At 45.7% G+C, this 19,676-nt stretch overlaps 1 protein-coding gene across 12 annotated transcripts in view; it reads right to left on the reverse strand.

Annotated features, from left to right (window-relative positions):
• KALRN (kalirin RhoGEF kinase) overlaps window positions 1-19,676 on the reverse strand; it is a gene marked incomplete at both ends in the record, with an annotated part of 639,791 nt that overhangs the window by 389,811 nt on the left and 230,304 nt on the right. For all 12 annotated transcript variants that reach the window (XM_082654652.1, XM_082654658.1, XM_082654657.1 and 9 more), the window contains one exon: window positions 4,704-4,826. In XM_082654652.1, the coding sequence (XP_082510778.1) occupies window positions 4,704-4,826 (123 nt within the window). The remainder of the gene's footprint in view (window positions 1-4,703; window positions 4,827-19,676) is intronic.

Here is a 19,676-nt window from a genome sequence, read left to right on the forward strand (position 1 = left end):
AGGCTTTCTCACAAATTCTCCTTCCCCTGAGTGTGGCCTCCTGCTCTGATGGGAGTGTGGGCGATGGAAGTGGGGTCACTTCATCATAGGAAGTGCTGTCTGTTTGGGGGTAGGGAATTACTTGTGCAATCATGGTTTGGGGCTGCTGAAAATCAGAGATGACAGAGGACCCCAGAGCAAGGCTTCTCAAATTGGGGTCAGGAAACCTGCTCAGAATCTTTACCTCTCCTGCACCAGATCTGATTTTTCCTTGGTGCTACCATTTCTAACTTCCCCTCAAAACAAAGAGAGCACCACAGGCTTTGCTGCAATTGGTCTGATTTGCACACCATCAAGTGGCAGTATGTGCCTCTGGTGAGCAAATTAATAGGATTAAAGCAGCTATCAACATGCGGCAGCAGAAAGGCTTCCTACTGTCCAGCTGCACGTGGTTATCACTAATGTGAGTCCTCACAGTCGTAACAATAGAAAATGAGTATCACTTCATATTTTAAAACTCTAGACAGAAACCATTAGCAATTTATTTTCCCCAAAGAACCGGCTAATTAAAATTGTAAATAAGACTGTGTTGTTTGTATGTACTCCTGTGAGTGTCTTTTTCACGAGGAACTGGAGCATAGATGGCTACCTGATTGTTCTGTTGCATGTTACAGTACAACCCGATCCTAATTCCATCTGCCCACACTCCCATCAGAGGAGGAGGCCACATTCAGGGGAAGGAGAATTTGTGAGAAAGCCTTTCACAACAGAAGGCGAAATTAAGAAAAAGGAGGGCCCCAGAGAGCTCAGGAAACCTGGCTTTACGAGGCACTATAAGAAGCCAGAGAATATCTTCCTACTGGATTTAGTAGGTGGGTTATTATTATTATTATTAAAGATCAAAAGAATAGGATTCCCCAGTGGAAACTGCAAAAAAAATGTTATAACAAAAAGCCAAAGATCAACCAATTTTAACCTTTTTCTTTCAGAGTTGCTCGTGTACCATACTCAGTGGGGCATTATACTCCCACACTATCCACATGTTAATAATTGATAGCCTTTATTGGTACCAATTGACAGACAAAATTTAGGAAATTTCTGATTTTGCTTCCACGATTTAATGATATGCAATTATTTCTCAGTAATGGCCACCTCAGCTGGGGTCGGGTCTTTAACTGGTATATAAAACTAGACATGAAAACTAAACTTAAAAAACAGATGAATTATAACTAGATCATCTTCATTTACCAAACAGTATACCTAGAGGTTCTTTAAATTATAAAGAAGAACGGGTACTTTATACAGTTAATTCACAGACCATTAATTACTATCAATGAATGAACAATAAGCATTAAGTCAGTACTGATTATTAATTGAAAAATATACCTGACCTCCCCTCATTTAAATGGAGCCCCTTTTGTTATCCTCCATCATAGCAGCACTTACTCTTCCAACATAAGACTTATTGATTTGTATTTATATATTTACTTATGAGATTATATAATATCACCTGTCTCTCCACAGGAACCTCCGAGGACAGACCATTTTGTTCACCACTATATGCCCAACATCCAGCACAATGTCTAATCCTTAATTATTTGTGGAATGAATGAAGAAAGAAGTCATGAGGTTCTTGGGATCTTATATTGGGGAGGGTGATCGATAGGCTTTAGGATTCCCTTGAATCCCCTGAAAATGCCTAAAAAAAAGTTGTCCACATACATTTCTCTGGAAAGAAGACCCACAACTTTCATTAGATTTCAAAGGGGTCTGTGACCTCCCCGAAAGGTAAGGGATCACTGGCCTATTTCACTGATAAAACAGGATTCAGTAGCAAAGAACTCACCTGTAGCCTGAAACAAAGTACCTGAAAATAGCCTGAAACAAAGTACCTAAAGCATGTACCTTTACATGGACAGATGTGTGGGCATATGTATAGGTTCTTTTCCAAGAACCGAAAAGGAAATGCCTCAGTGAACTTACAAAACAATCCACATTCTCACTTCCCCTGAGTAACTGATCATTCCTACAGTCACTGGGCTCCAGCAGTAGCTGCTTAAATTCATCTGTTTCTTGGCAGCAACATCCATCACTCAGGCCAGAGAAAAGGAGTCTGTAATTCCCTCTATTCACCTCCTTGGGTTGCTGACATCCGTCTTAGGGGAAGTCCCTTTTAATAAGCAACCTGTAAACCTCCCAGTTAACAAAAGCACGTGCCGCGTTTATAACGCACCAGTTCAGCCAATTTGATCAAACAACCCTGGGATTTCCCTTCCCCTGCCCTGCAGCCAGAGAGGAGAGCCAGCCTAATCAGGCTAAACAGGCACCGCAAAGGGAGACTAGAGATGGGCTGGAACATGCTAACTGGCTGTTGTGTATTAAACCTCCTCTTCCTCCCAGCTCCAGAAGATGCTTCCCTTCAGTAAATTTCCTCCCTCGTTTTTATTTTTTTTGTCCTGAAAATGGAGACTTCAGAAGTAAATTTGTCAGAGGCAAGGTTTTTGATGTGTTATTAACTCTCAGTTACCCATATTAACAGAGAAGAGCAGTGGTGCAGATAATTCAAAGGTTCTTTCTGTTTAACTTTGTAGTTCATTGTTTTGAAGGGCTTGATGGTAGACTTACCTCCCTAATCATGTTTGTCTTTGCTTCTTATTAAAATGAGTTTGTCTGCCTTAGGGCCAGGCAGTTGGGTGACATGAAGATTCCGGCACAGAATTTGTAAAATTCACCAGGGGAAATCCACAAGGCACACAGATAATCAAACCTGACTAGATCTGAGTTCCTGTTCTTAATCACCTGTGATCAATCGGTTTGCTCCTCTGTGACTAAAGCGAGCCTGGGATGAGACATAATTATAGAAGACTAGTTGGACTAGTCTTTACGTTTAGATGAAGACAAGACTGCTGTGGCCCAAATTGGTAACACAGTCAATCTTGATCTTTTCCCTGCCTGGTCCCACAACCTTCTATTCCGCAGCCAGAGGTCCCTTCCCATTCAAATCTCACGCTGCTCACCTCTACCTTACATCCTGCAATGGCTCCCTGTGCTACTCATTAGGGCTATTCACAAACACCCACTCTCTCCTGCCCAACATGTGGAGGTAGGACCATATACCTCCACCCGCAATGTTAGATGTGGCCGTGTGACTGTGCTGGGTAGTGAAATGCGTCACTTCTAGGTGGAAGGTTTCAGAGCTAGCGTGCGCTTGGCTGCTTGCTTTGTCTGCTGAGGCACTGGCTGCATCTGAGACAGTGGCTGCTCCCTCAGTCTGGGAGTCTCATCGAGTGAGTGCGATGAGCACAGCCCCCATCAGCCAGTGATGGGCATGTGGTAGGAACAAGAAATGAACCTCTATTACTTTAAACCACTGAGATTGTACGGTTCTTACGTCACTCAGCATCTCTATCACCGCACATATCAAGCTGTACCATGACTGTCTGAGTTATCTCCCTAACTAGACACTGAAAACTTGAGGCCAGAATTATTTCTGTGTATAACACAGTCCAGTGTATAACACTGTTAAAACAACTCCATAGAAAATGAAATTATCTTCTTTTCTGGCCTCTGTGATCCTCTGTGTTTATGTTTTTCTAACACCTGCCCCTCTCCCAGCATCACCAGATGAAATGATATGGTGTCTTTGGAGTTCAGATATACGGGGAATGGTGGAGCTATTCTTTTGGACCAGTAGTACAAGCAGGAAGAGCTGGCAGAGGGGAGAGAGAGAGATGTCGAGACATACTTAGGCTGCAGACATTTCAGATACAACGGGTTCAAGGGGCAGACAAGATTTCAAAGTCTTGGGGAGACCACATGGAAAAATTACTATCCCAAAGTGTTAGTTTTACGAGGAATCACAGGAGTCATCTGGACTAGATTCCTGTATCACCAGCATCATCATTATCATAATACCAATATTTACTGATAATGGACTATGTACCAGGCACATCTCCAGCCACCTTACAATTAACTCATTGAATCCTCACGGCAGCCCTATAAGGTGGCTATTATTATTTCCATTTTACAGATGAAGAAATGGAAGCACAGACAGGTAAATTTCCTATGGCCACACAGCTAGCAAACATCCCTCTCTGAATTCAGCGTCTGCTTGAAGTCTCCCCATCCCGGGGAGCTCACTAACTTCCAGTACATCCCACCTCCTGAGTCATGCGCTGCCTCCCCCTCCAACTGCCGTCCCCTGGACTGTTCTGCCTCCTAGACCAACACAAAACAATTCCACCCTCTTCTCTCCAAGGCAGCCCTCCACATAACTGAAGGCAGCAACTGTGTCCCGCAAGGCTCCTCTTCTCTAGTCTAAGCAGCCCAGTTCACTCAACCGTTTCCAACGCGCCACAGCCTGAGGTGCCTCTCATCCCAGCTTAGTGGCTCACACATGCCAGTGGGTTTAGTCAGCGGAGTGGAACTGGGCACTCTCCTTTCTAGTCCTGCACTGGGCTGATGGCTTCTACAACCCTAGCACGTTCCTTTCACCCTGTAAAGCAGGGTCCGGAGGCAGAAATGAGGCCATAATCTGCTGCGGGAACAGCCGGCTCACCACGTGTCCTGCGCTCGTCCCTGTCTTGGCAAATGGAATGCTACGAGGGGCCGCGTGTTCAGAGTTGCTCACTCCTCCTCAGCTTGGAAGTCTGTTTCTGCCCCCTCCACTGCAGCCCCGTCCCCCTCGTTATTCTCCTGCCCCCGAGAAGAGACCCTGCACTCACCATGGAGTTCATGGCGAAGTGATTGTGCTGCGTCTGGAGGTCCAGGGCGTGCTGGTAGCTGACTCCAATCTCTGTATGGCTCTGGAGGAATAACTCCTTGTTGTGGCTTATCCAGTCGAACATCTAGAGGGGGAAAGAAGGCGCACAGTCATCATGGGGGTATGGGTCCAACAGCAAGGAACTTTCAGAGCTACTGGGAGAAAAGCAGCCTTCCTGCTGGGGCCCAGTGAGGACCAGTCATCCTGCTCAGGGTCGGGGGTGGCCCACACCCTGGCTTCCCAGGAGAGCCCTCCTCCTTAGCAGAAGGCCCTGCCACCAGCCTCCATGTCTCCCTACAGAGCCTAGGGGAAGAGAGAAAATGAGTAAGAGGACCAAGGAGAACGGGGAGGAAGCTGCTCACTTTCCCTAGTTATTTCCCCTTTTAAAAGCTTTTAGAAATCGTCAAAAGCCACGCCCCCCCTCAATGAGTGCTTTAGGGACAGGTGAAGTGGAGACAAGTGGGAGGTTTAATCCACTCCCTACTGCCCCAGCAGTAGAGAGAGACACTTGTTGGAAGCCACAGGGCATCCTAACATGCCCCATCCCACTTACACTGCCCGACCACACGTTGTTGAACTGACTCTGAATGCAGTCACCTTTTCTTGTGACTCCACAGCCTCACAGGGTTTCTGCTATGACCCATGAGGAACCAGCAGAGGAGGATTTTAAGGGTAGAGTGAATACTGCCTAGCACAGTGGGCATTGAGCCATTTTCTTCCCCATGGCTCTGTACCTGGTTTTCATTTAGGTTTCCACCTCTCCCACAGGTGGCCCACTCACTTTTAGGGGAGCTAACCAGAACCTCAATTCCAAGGGAAAGCCTGGTCACTCTAAGGGTTACCCCTTCTCAGGACACCAGATCTAAGCCAATCAGTGTATGACATTTCCTGACCCATGGGACTGTCTTAGAAACGGGAATGTTATCCAATTCAGTACAATAAAACACAAAGGGCAGTTTGCTGGAAGCTCCTGGGAAAACAGAACTGTAGTTGTTTAGATATGACTTCTCTTCCTCTGATACTGTCATTGTGACCCTGCACCTCAAATTGCTGTATCCATTCTGCTGGCAGCTTGAGGGTGAAGCCAATGGGCAGAGAAAGAGTGTAGCCAAAACAATGGCAGGAAACAAGCAGAGCCCTGATCAAGCCTTGCCTGATCTCCACACTGTGTCTGGACTTGCTTAGTACCTGAGCCAAGAAATCCTCTTTATTATTCAAACTGGTTTAATTTGGATTTTCTGTAAGTCTCTGCCCAGAGTAGTCAAGTGATATAGCCAGGAAACGTGTTAAACCTCTGGAGAAGAGGATCGCTATGCTTGGAACCCATGGTCCATAGCTTGGTATGAGCTAAAGGCTGCAGCTCAGTTGCAGAGTAGAGCAGGGAAGGACGGAGCACAGGTGTAGGCTGAGAAGCTGCAAAGATCACGCCAGCTTTCCTGGAAGGCAGAGTCACAGCCTCATTCCATTTTTCCCCTTTAAACGGAAAAGCGAATTTACTTTTTCAGTTACGTTTAACCAGCATTTATCGGACACTCATTACACGCCAGGCACTATACAAGGCAAAAATGATTAATATGTGGTTCTTGAGTTTAAGTGGCTTAAAAGCCAGTGTGGAAAGCAAACATGGACTCAGATACAGTGTTAGCACAACTTGGCATATGACGTGATTAAAATCACAACTCAACAAAGAAATCTATCAAGATAAAGGTCAGTGTGGTATATCAAGGTAGCAGCCTCTCTTGATGGTGTGAAGAGAGGGAAGAGCAGAGAAGGCTTCCCAAAGGAGGTGACACCTGACTTGACCCTGACTCAGGTAGGAATTAGCCAGGTGAAAGAGTGAGATGTGGGCTCCAGGCAAAGGGAAGATCAAAGGGGCAGAACCGTGGGGCAGCCCAGTGTGTAGAGGGCTCTGAAAGCACCACTTCTGTGCTTCTGGACCTGTTGTGAGGAGAAGATGTGGCTGGGGAGGTAGAAGGGACCATGGACAGCCCTGGACACAGGCTTTAGGAAACCTGGACCATATACTGCGGGCAGCAAGATGTCAGTGGAGGGTTGTAAGCTGAGCAGTGAAATGTGATGTGAGCTTTGAGAGCAGCATGGGATGTGGACTGGCGAGGAGAGATGGAGCAGTAAGAATGGTTAGGAGGCTGTAATCCTGGGGAGCAAGAGTGAGAACCTGGAAACCCGGATGTGGGGAGTGACAGTGGAGTCTGTGAAGTGGACAGAGCGAGAGTCGCTAGGAAGGGACTGAGGACTCCCAACTGTTTGAGGAGGGAGGGTGAGAAAGAGAGAGGGAAGACAGCCAGGTATCTGGCATGGCGCCCTGGATCCTTGTAAGAGAAGGTGCCCCCAAGGTACCACCTCAAGAGGAGGGCAAGAAGCTGGGGTAGGGGAGGAGAGACCGCAGGTTCCGTTTCAGATGCTGAGTTTGCGAGGCTTAGGAGACCTTCAGGTGGAGGTGTCCTGTGGGCAGTTAGAGTTTTGTCTGGAGGTCAGGAGAGGGACACCAAGGCTATGACAACCCATGGTTAAGTACAAGCACATCACCTTCCCAAGGCAAATGGGCATAAAATGGGATTGAATCTGGAGATGATTCTCCCTTTTGAATTACCCAGATCACTTCCGGCTACCTACACCGATAAAGGGCAAAAGTATCATCCTTCACTTTCAAGTGTCAGCAGATGCTCCAGGCTGGGGGTGCCTGCGGAGGCTGGGCAGGATCGGTGGCGTGCGCCACCCCGGGTCCACCAGCCACAGCCAACCCCACACCGCAGGCACACGGTCAGCGCTTTTTAAAATTACTATTAAGGACAAGAGGGGAAGAAGACAAGTGCCCCAGGAGTCTAAAGGAACTTCACTGTGTAATTTTTGTTCTTTTAAATTCTGCCTCTCAACTCCATTTAAAAATAATCCCTCATCTCTTTTCCTTGTTGACCAAAGAATCAATAAAATTAATGAAAATCTGAAATGCCTGAAGTCCTTGGCACTTAGGATGAAAAGTGCTCACTCATACTTTCTTGTCTATCCCAGTGGCCTAGAAGTGACCTTCCCTGTATTTTCTGTTAAATGAGTATTTAGATATGCTAATAAACAGAGAGTTATGTGCTAGCACCAGAATGATTAGATTGCCTGGCGCCAGGTCCCTGCCGGACTACAGAGCAAGGAGAGCCGAACACGGGCCAGTTAAGAAGAAAAGCAATAACAACAGTGAGTTAAAAGGCAGGCGAGAGCGAAGAGTGCTGGAGGAACCGCACGCCTCATTGAATGGGCTTCTCACACAATGAGGTCTGCACCCAGGCCACTGCGCCCCATCTGCCTTCCATACTGGAGCACACGAGCTGTCTCTGGGGGCTGCGCATTCTGGGAAAGTTCAGCTATGCCGGAGGCTAGAGGCAGTGCTCCAAGGAGGTGACACTCATCTCAGGCACCTAGGGACCAGACAGTCGATGTGATATCAGGAACCACGGTCTCTCCAACATGGCTGTTTCCTAGGGACAGTCTCAAGTCTTCTCTGGGCCTGAATCTACTGCCTAATTGTATATAATACTCACTTTTGTGAGCCTGGTTGCCTGCAAGGGTCACCAGCATTTCTGCTGCATTCACTGCAGCTGGCTGCAGAGAGAGAACGTGTGTGTGCGCACACGCATGTAAGCACCCATGTGCGTGTGCAGTTAAGTGGGCTAAGGACTAGGCTGGTTCTGGGCCTGGCTCTGTCACTAATTACCCATGAGACTGTGGGCAAGTCTCTTCTTTTCTGGGCTTCTCTTCATTTCCAAGGGATAAGCAGTGCCCAGAATGGAGGTAAGCACCCTGGTTTACAATCGGCTCAATTTGGAAACTTACGGAGTGTATTTTTTTCCATTCAAAATAAAAATTAGTTTTATTGAGTCTCCTGGGTCAGAATGCTTATTCATTGCTACAGCTTAACATTTCTAACTTTTGAATACAAAGAATGACTGTAAGAAAACTGGCATTGTTCTTAATAGCCAGAGAAATGCAGCTGCTTAGTCTCAGCCTTGACATCTATCCGTCCAGTGCTTTAGGGTTCAAAATGTCCATTCGCAAGCATCATCTCACTGCCTCCAGCAGGCCCACTTTACGGCTGGAAAACAGGTTCAGAAAAGTGAAGCCCCCCCAGTGGGCTTCATTCATGCCACCCAAGGCACATTCACTGAGTGTCTGTTGATCCAGGCTCTTGGGACACTGCCCTGCCTCCTGCATGTGACTGTAGGAACTCCTCTGCCCAGGCTCCACAGAGCAGTTGCCCCCCAAAAGGCAGCCACCAGGGCACTGTGGGGCTCCAGCGGTGGGAGGATGCTGCCCCTCACATGCGGCCATTCAGTGGCCAGTACCCAGCCCCCTCGTCTCTGCCTCCCACCTGCCCCCTCAGTGCCTGGGGATGGCTAATTTAAATAGCTCCACTTCTCTCAATAAATACTTAGTGAATGAAAGAAATGCATGAGGGAGTTGGTCACAGGCTCTGGGGTTGCTAATCTCCAGACAAGCTGACCCTTTCTAAACTAGGACATTTTATGATTTGATCTATTTGAATTGGGCTTTCTGGAAGACACCTGAACTAGACACTGGAACAAAAATCTAAAGAAAAAAAACCCCCCAAAACTAAAGAAAATGTCTCCACAGTGGTTTCAAACATTTTGAACTGTCTTTTTTTTTTTTTTTTTGAGAAGATACAAATGGTAGGTTCAACAAAATGTAATAAAACAACAAAATTCCTCCAGGAGGAAAGTTCATGTCTAAATAATGAAATTTTATCTCTTTGTTTGGAAACCAACATAGTTTTGTCTCATTAAGAAGATAGATGTTACATGTAAGCTACTTGGGTTTTTTTTTTTTCCACGTTTTGCAAAGTAATGTTTTTATGCTGGCTTAAACTCAGTGAAAATATACAAATCTAGTTCTTAATATATAATAAATGATAAATGAATCTATTTAAATGCAAATTAGGAAAATAAACAGAAACCTTTTCTCCTTTTAAATATGGGGATAGCTAAAAGGTTATTATTGTTCTGTTTTTAATAAAGCATAAACTATTTCATAGAGCAAGGATATTAAATAAGGATCTTGGTCTTATTTTCCTTCATTTGCCAAATTTAGCAACAGCATCTGATTTAGAGTTTTAACTTTCAAACTACCTTACCACCTAGTGTTAGCGTTTTATACTGTCTGTAATTTAGATTACACTGGTTTTAATTTGCTCATTTTCAGGTTTGGTGACTTGATTGAGAGGACAGAAGACAACCAATGGATTTTCTTTCCTAAATATGCACATTCCAGTATCACCTGTTGTCCCCTGTTACCCTGCTTGGACACTGCAGCGACCCATCCATAAAAGCCTGTGCCCTAAAGAATACTAACAACCTCCTTGCCAGAGAACCTTGCTACATCTGAAAACTTGCTGTGCAGTCAACTCCAAAATAAAATGTTATGTGTGTTACAGTGCAAAGAACAGAGGCTTCAAATCAGGAGACTTGGGTTCTAGTGCAGATCTGCTTTATAAACTTTTGACAAGTTAGGTTAATGGTCTAAATCTCAGTTTCCTTACCTTGAAATGGGGATAAAAATTTATACTATTTCAACCTTAGCATAATAGTGAGATTCAAATAAGACAATAGTTTCATGCTTCGGTAAGTGCTATATACCAGGTAGATTTTTAAATCTACATAGTGAGCATATTCTATTGCACGTAGTTCCCTAATGTTTTGTTTTAGAGCACAAAACAGACGAAAGGTGTGGATTTAAAACTGCACTGTGCTCATTTTGCAAAATCACCATGGGCTCATGGAAATCCCATCTGCAGCTCGTACGCAAACATCCACAGCCCATCCCTCCCGGACATGCACTCCCAGTGCCACCGCAGGGCACTGCACAGACCAGGGATACCCATGCACCCTCCCACTGCCCCCACCCTGACACACACTCAGGGCCCTGTGGTGCCTTTGCCCACACAGGACTCAGAGCCCCGTACACTCTCTCAGGGTCATGCCTGAGGGCACTGTCCCCTCCTGCCCTCCCTGTGTAGCCTAACCAGGGATCTCACCCGCTCCTGTCTTGCTTCCAAACTCCCCCTTCCCCATCCTCTCTGCCACTCCCCAACCCTTTCACTATTAGAGATTCAATCCCTTTGGCTCTTAACAGTTTTTTTACTTAGGAGAGACTCCTACTAAAATGTATTATTCCTGCAACCCCTCCTGGAATTAATTTATCCAGGATACAGAAACAGCCTATTAAGAAAGCAAGGCACTTTGTGAGCACGACCCAGGGATGAGATCCTAGAATGGGGTGGCAGAGGAGCCCTACGCCAAGAGAGAGAGGGCCTAAAGTGAGAAGTGGGTGGGAATTAAGGGCAAATTTCCCCACCTGACAACTCTGGCTGACCCCGGGCACATGTCCTCAGGCAAACAGGGCAACACACAGACCCCATGTGTGTGTTCTGGCCTATGACCCTTAAGACCCTTCAACTTTGTTTTCAATTATCCACTCACCTAGGATTGAGCTTTCCTGCTTTTCCAAAGCGGGGTAGAGAAAGAAAAAATAAAGGAACACAAAATTTGGATCTAGTTTCTAGGTTCCTAGAATTCCTTACAGAAGGGAGTTTGACATCTCTCCTGTCTCCTGCAAGGCCTGCAGGCCATAGGGAGTCCGAGGTTCTGAGAGGCCGTCCTTACACTGGTGTCTATAGACAGGGGAGGTGGTTGGGACTTGTGCCTGATAGACAGTTAATAAATATCTACTGAGGGAGAGAAGGTGTTCCGGGCCCTGCCTGTTTTCCTTTAGGCTTTTGGAATGTCAGCTGGCATTCTTGTATATATGGTATAAGAGAGAAGCCATTTTTATCTTTCACCATAAATCCAGCTGCTCTCAGAGGATGGCTCAGCCTGGTTACCTGGAGACCCCAGCACTGTGGCCTCAGGAATCAGCCAGGGCACCAAACAATTTCACCGGCCAGGCTGTGTCTCTGACCTGCAGACATTCTATCGATCCCCTAGCATATTTCTTACCCACTCCATGCCCAAATTCCCTAATTCCCAGATCTCAGATCTAACATCCTAACAGGCTGCTCACATCTAGAACTGCCCCAGTTTCTCTATAAAACAGGCAAATGTCCCTATTTGCTCCCACTGTGAGCAAGGAAATAACAGAACCTTTTCCCCTTCTGCATATGCTAATCTGAACTTCAGTTAACACCCCAGTTCTGTTTCCCTGGAAACAGAGAAAGCTTGTATGTGCCAACATGTTACTAAGTCATGCTGCCAGTGGTAAAAACACCCCCGATTGGTAAACTGTATCTGGATTAGAAGGACTATCAATAAACTATAAATAACTGACGGGGACAGCGTTCCTTGATCTTCCCTGAAGGGGGTGACTCTTGTGATTGGTGTGTCCATTGCAGGAACACTGGAAGCTGTACCAGCAGAGGATACTGGCTTCTGTGGGGCATGGGTTGTTGAGCCATGGGAGCTTCTGCCGCTGCCCACCATGGATCTTGTCTCTTTGCCCCTGAGCTGGATTGTTGCAAGGACTGTCCTGCTGGGAAACCACAGCTTCCATCTTATACTGTCCTGACTGGATCAGCGCCAAGGGTGGCCCATAGCAGTCTTTCAGTCTGAATGCTTAGTAGAACCTAAGAAGACTCCTTGGTAGGTGTGGCATCCATATTGCAGAGTCAAACTCTGTGTATATAGTCTCTCCTTGTCTTCCATTTCTCCATTCTCCTTTCTCGTTTTCACCTTCTCTCAGTAACAGCAGTAATGATAATGGTGACAACAATAATAATAGCAACTAACATTTGCTGAATGCTCACTCTGTGCCAGGCACTATTCTAAGCATTTAACATATTGAACTCACTTCATCCTCTCAACAACCTCCTAATTACCTCCCCAACGTTAACCCCCAATATTATCATCTCCATTTTACAGACTGAGAAACTAAGGCACGGAGAGGCCCAAAGCCACAAAGCTAATAAGCGGCAGAGCTGAGATTCAAACCCAGGAGGCCTAGTTCCAGTGCTGATGTTCTTAACCCTGCGGCTCCACCTTCCAAAATGCTCAGAGTTTCATTCTGTCAACCCTTCCCATCATCAGCAAACTTTCAGAAGTGCATTCTGCCCGCCCCTGCTGTTTTTGTTTTCCCTCCATCCACTTCCTCTTTAACTCCTTGTAACACCTTCTACCTTTACTGCTTTCCTAAGTCTGCACCCACAGTGAAAAATAATTGCCTCCTTTCTGAGGTCTTGACCCTTCCCTCGGTCTCTCATCAGAATCTGATGCACTCCCTTCTGAAACTCAGCCGTCTCTGGCCTTCTACACCAGGTCATTTTCAGGGGCAGGCCATCCGGCTGCAGACGTGATGAGCATCCCCCTCCTGCTTTCACAAGTCGCTACTGAACACTAAATTCTCCAAGGAGAACCAGTGCTTTCACCCACTCACACTCTCTTCCTTGACATACCATGTCCAGTCTCAGCACAACAAAAACAATAGGAACGCTCTAATTTCAAAAGCTCACCAATCCTTCAGTTCCACACTGATTTGTTAAACTTGCCTCCCACTTCTCTGGCTGCCCCTTCATGGCTTTCTTTCCTGTCCCTCACACCCTTACAGGGACAGTCAACCCTTAGCCCTCAGCCCCTCTGCCTTTTATTCGTCAGCTCTGTCCATTTGAAAATCCATCTAGGCTCACAATTTCAACCACACAGATAGTATTTCCTGTTTCACGCGCCAGGCCCTGTGCTAAGTACCTCCACAGACTATCTCATTAGCCTTTATAATAATGCAGAAAAAGGGTATTGTTAATTCAGCTTTCAACGTAGTGAAAACTCAGTACAAAGAGCTGAAGTAAATTGCCCGAGATCATACAGCCTGTAAGTGATGAAGATAAATTTAGAATCTAGTGTCCATCTGAACCTAATTTCCTCTGCTCCAGGGTGTTCTCTAACCTTAACTTCCCCAATAACTGACAAGAATAAATATGTGCCTGGCTCTGCACAGTGAGATTTACACATGTTATCTTAAGCCCCATAGCAGCCCTAGGAGATAGTAGATAGCATCATCACCACCTTTGTCTAGTTGAAGAAACAGATTCAGAGAGATCAAATAACTTGGTCAACGTCACACAGTCAGGGTGCATATTAAAGACTCAAATCTAAGTCTATATGACTCCAAAGTCCATGCTTTTTTTTTTTTTTAAACATCTTTATTGGGGTATAATTGCTTTACAATGGTGTGTTAGTTTCTGGTTTATAACAAAGTGAATCAGTTATATATATACATATGTTCCCATATCTCTTCCCTCTTGCGTCTCCCTCCCTCGCACCCTCCCTATCCCACCCCTCCAGGCGGTCACAAAGCACCGAGCTGATCTCCCTGTGCCATGCGGCTGCTTCCCACTAGCTATCTACCTTACGTTTGGTAGTGTATATATGTCCATGCCTCACCAAAATCCATGCTTTTAAACCACTATCAAATTGTCTCCCAAATGCACACCTAAATTGCAGATTATTCCTAGTCACATGGTGCCCATGGATTCAATGTGAATATCCCCTTGCTGTTCCAGTAGCATCTAAAACTATTCTGCCTGTTCTATGAAAACCCTTACCTTCTCTTGACACCCCACGTCTTTACCCCGCCCCCCCCCGCCCATTTGTTCTCTTTCCTCAAATCACTCTGAAATATACGCGTCACTTTCCACTGCTACTGATACTCACCACTCAGCCCCTCCTGCCAAGATTACTGCAATTACTCCCTTACTGATCTCACTGAGTCTGTTTTATTCCTTATACCCAGCAATCTGCCCCCACCAGGTTCACTGCTCTAATACACTGCTTTCACCCTGTCATTCCCTCAGTCCAAAAAAAAAAAAAAAAAACCCCACAAAATTATTGTTGCTATCTATTATCCATATTGCAAAATCCAATCTCCTTACTCTGGCATTCAAGGTGCCTCCCCTCCACCTTCAATTGGTCCACATCTGCCTTTCCCCCTATTCTTTTACACCCCTGTCCTACACCAAGCATCCTTTCCTGTCATATTCTATTCACTTCCATGCAAATACTCCACACCATGCTCATTGCCACCCCATGTTTGTGTTGACATCTTTCCTTCCATGAAATACTCCATATCCAAATTATTTCTACCCTTCAAAACACAACTGAAGTCTCACTTCCTCCAGATGTCTTCTTTGAGCAACTGAGTCCACACTGATTTCTCTTTCCTCCAAACTCACTGCTCAAGTATCTACCACAATAGTTCACAAACTTAGCCTTCATTCAGAACTACCTAAAGGGTTTTCTTAAAAAAATATAGCTTCCTAGGCCCTACCCTTGAGATTCTGATTCAGTAGGAGTCCTGCAGGTAATTCTAATGCACTTTCATTTTTATTTAAACAGTTCATGTGGACTTACAGCCTGTTCTTAATGGGGTAGCTGGTATCGAACTTAACTCTACCACGTGTAAACTAGTTAAAAGCATTGGTCAACAACCAACATAGACCAATGATCCTTGAAGGAAGGGAAACATACAATGTAAGCCCCATATCCACCTTGGCTTTCTCCCTGAGGGTATTTTCCAAACTGTGGAGCCCAGAAACAGGAGCTGGGCCGAGAGCAGCAGTCTTCATGGGTATAAAACACCAGGGATTAGACTTCAGGGCTGGTAAGGTGGTTGCAATTACAGTGATAGGAAGTAAGAGAGAGGGAGCTAAGAAAAGGAGCCCTAAAAATCTTCACCGCAATTTCCTTCAGGTCCTCGGCCAAATCCTAAGCTGTGCATAGGCAAGGTGAGACTCCAGGTCTAGTGGAGAACAGCTGTGGGAGGTGGAGAGCTGAACAGAAACGTCAGAGGCTACACAGTGCTGAGGAAATGTTAGGAGTTCTAAATCAAACAGTGTAAAGAGACTTTGGTGAACACTCTGGACACTCAGTTGGGACCCCAGAAAGATCAGACTGTAAGAGTAAGACCCATATCCTAAGAATAAGGGCTATACCCTAGGATTAAAGAAAAGATGGAAGTAGATGTGTCATAGCAAAGCCTAAACCAAGGCTCAACAGGATCACGATCTGCAGTTTAACTGCAGCCCAGAACAAAACTCAACAATAGTTAGAGAAGGATAACCTAATCAGGAGTCTGTACAGTACATCACCTATAATAGCCAGTAAATTATGCAACATATGAAGCAGAGAAAAGTGACTAAGAATAAAAAAAATTAAACAGTCAATAGAAACAGATCCAGAGATGATCAGGCTATAATTTGCAGGCAAAACTTTCAAAAGAATCATGATTAACATCTTAAAGAAAATAGGAGGGAAAGGGACAAAATGGATTAAAAGATGGAACACGGCAACAGAGTCCAGTGTTCTGTTTCTTGTAGCCAAAAGAATTCTGATATAAATAGTCACATGCCCATGATGCTCAGTACAATATTTTATTCACTTACTGAACGCCCACTGTATTCCAGACATTGGATTAGAGACTGATGATAAAAGATCAAGGTCAGAGTCTAGTGAGGGAGACAAATGTATTCAACAGTCTGTCAACTTTAAGTGTGACAAGTACTATGAAACGTTGTAAAGCAACTATACTCCAATAAAGATGTTAAAAAAAAAAAAGTGTATATGATGGGCTGATAGCAGATAAAGACCTGCTTCAACTTGTTAGAGGTAGAGACGGGGAGAAGCACGATGACTCCCAGAAGGTCACAACAGCTGAATAATACTTGAAAGACAACAGGATTTAGTCAGGTGAAAAAGGTGTAGACGGGAAGGGCATCTGAATGAGAGGAAACAGCTTGAAAAACAGCATGGGATGTGAGCAGGTACCAAGAGCTCTAGAGCAGGATGTGAGAGGGAGTGAGAAGGGATGATGAAGGCAGGGAGGGGCCTAGGTTGAAAGGCAAAGGTCGAAAGGCAGAACTGGGCCTTTATTCAGTGGTAGTGAGGAAACACTGAAGGAAAGCCATAAGGTCAAATTAGCCTTTAACCCTGAACTGGGTGTCTACACTGAGGCCCCCAGATACAGTCATTTATCTCATTGCGAAGAGGAGTCCAAGTCAGCCCTGATCTCACAAAACAAAATCAACTAGCACATTATAGGCTTCTTACCAACTGAGGGTTCTTGCCTTCCCACCCCACTCCCTCCGCCCTTCTCTTCCCCCTCTCCTCCTTTTTCTTAAAAACCCTTCAGTGTCTGGGTCAAAGAAGATAAATACAAAGGAGGAGATAGAGATAACATATGGAGGTGCCCAGCACAACGCATGACACGTGGTAGACGCTGAATACACGCTAGCTCCTTCCCACTTCCCCTGGATTCAGACAGGATAAGCCGGCAGTCACAAAAAGAAGCTGCTTTTGGATTAGAGAAACTCGGGCTGCAACTCTTCACGCTCAAATCACACACTGTCCTTGAAAACGAGCAGACTCCTGTTAGGCCTCAAAAGGCCACTGTCCTCGGGCTTGCCCTCCTCGTGCTGAGTGTTGCAATGAAAAGTCTCACCAAGCCTATTCAGACTTTGAATAATGTTTTTTCTTTTTCTTTGCATTCGATTTCCAGTCTGCTTGCTTGGATGGACTAAATTTCCTGCAGCCCTGGCAACACACACGCTACCCCACTGTGGGGAAGGAATGGTCATCCAGGAGCCAGCGAGTCAAGCAGACGAGAAACAGAACCAACCAAGCCAGGAGTCAGCCCAGGCAGCCCGGGGATATTGACTCTGAGTGGCCGAATTCCTTCCATCTGAACCGCAGATGATGATAAAATAGTTTCAGGAACAGCATGAGGGAATGTTCACTCACTTCCCAAAATGTAAAATTGAAGAGGTCAAACCTGATTTAATTCAAACTGAGAAAACAGTGCCCAACTTTAACCCAGAGCTACATTTAGGCATAAACTGAGCTCTGGCCCTTGTAAACTGAGCTCTGGCCCTTGGCAAGTTAATTTAGAGGAGCTAATGCTTGTTCCTGGCCTACAAGATACACTCAATAAATAGTAACTATTATTGTTACTGCAAAAATGGAGTGTCTGTCGGATGTTCTCACCCAGTCCTCCCACGCACCCTAAAATCAGCTGTGGCAATTACTTGCACATCTGGGGAAAAAAATTCCACATGGGCTAAGGAGGAGGTGGCCTTCCCTTCAGGAGTCCGTCTCTGAGAGGAGGGGCAGGTGCTATGCTGGAAGGGGTCTGTGCTAGGGGGGCTTGACCTTGAGCTGAGGAAGAGAGCCAGCAGTCCCCTTTTCCCTTCTCTCCTCTTCCTGCAGCAGTTTCAACAATGGGGCTCAGACAGGTGGGGGACCACGAGGGAGCCAGGCTCAGGCACGTCCAGGAAGAGTTGCTCAGTAGTTCTTCCAGCTTCCAGACCACACCTGGTGGAGCGTACCCCACAGGAGCTCAGGAAAGACTTAGGAATGAAGAGCCCAATCTTCAAAACCCTCAGTTTCTCTAACAATCTTCTTCAGAGGACTGAGGTAAATGCCTGTGCTTAGATAGAGTCACTGTCCCTAAGAGTAGGGCAGAAACGCAATAAACAGATAACTCTTGGTACTGTTTATGGTAACCTTCATCACCACTTCTCTGACTTTTCTGTGCCTTAAGATAAAATTAACATTTGAATTTAGTCTTTCATGCTTCTTCCAAAGTGTTGTTGGGCTTTCTTTCCACCTCTGTCCTGGGGTCATCATCCTAACACGAAGGCCTTGTGGTTCCCTTAGCTCTCCGCCTTGATGTCCAGTTGGTCACCTGGTCCCATTTTCTTTCGTTCAGACTATCTCCAGGGTTTGCCCCTCTCCTTTCCGTTCCCACTGTCACCTCATCTGCCCACACTTGGATTAGTATAAAAGGGCCAGAACTGGTTTCCCTGCCTCCAGATCTCTCTCTCCATTGCAAGATGAAACTTGCTAACACCTCAGTTTTGAAGCAAGAGCACTGGAGTAACGTCTCTTGAAACGACTCAACAGTAGGTGGTGCTCTTGTGCCAGCCCAGAGCAGTCACAAAACTTCTGTTCCATCAGGCAGCCTAATGAGTACAGACTGTGCCACGGTCCACTCTTTATTTGGCACTGACTATGCGCCTCTGGGGAACACAGTTATCTAAGACGCTGGCCCTGACCTCCAGGAATATGCAATATAATTGGGTTGGAACAGGGCCAGTTTGAGGGGGATGGATAAAGACCGTGCATGGACAGAAGCCTGTAGGACAGAAAGACCACCTCCAGCAGGGAAGAGTGGGGAGAGTAAGTAGCTGGACCTTCAGCTAGGGTAGGGTTTCTTTCTTTCTTTCTTTCTTTTTCTTTCTATTTATTTATTTATACTGTAGATTCTCATTAGTTATCTATTTTATACATAGTATCAATAGTGTATATATGTCAATCCCAATCTCCCAATTCATCCTGCGCCCCCCCTTGGTATCCATACATATGTTCTCTATGTCTGTGTCTATTTCTGCTTTGTAAATAACATAGTCTACACCAATTTTTTCAGATTCCACATATATGTGTTAACATACAATATTTGTTTTTCCCTTTCCTTCTTTCTTTCCTTCTTTCCTTCCTTCCTTCCTTCTTTCTTTCTTTCTTTTTGGCTGCATTGGGTCTTCGTTGCTGAGCACAGGCTTTCTCTAGCTGCGGCAAGCAGGGTCTACTCTTCCTTGTGGTGCGCAGGCTTTTCATTGCGGTGGTTTCTGTTGTTGCAGAGCATGGGCTCTAGGTGTGCAGGCTTCAGTAGTTGCAGCAGGCAGGCTCAGTAGTTGTGGCGCATGGACTTAGTTGCTCCGCGGCATGTGGGATCTTCCCGGACCAGGGATCGAACCTGTGTCCCCTGCATTGGCAGGTGGATTCTTAACCACTGCGCCACCAGGGAAGTCCCTGTTCTTCTCTTTCTAACTTACTTCATTCTGTATGATGGTCTCTAGGTCCATCTAGGGTAGGGT

The sequence above is a fragment of the Grampus griseus genome (assembly GCF_964374135.1).
Source record: "Grampus griseus genome assembly, chromosome: 5".
NCBI lineage: Eukaryota > Metazoa > Chordata > Mammalia > Artiodactyla > Delphinidae > Grampus > Grampus griseus.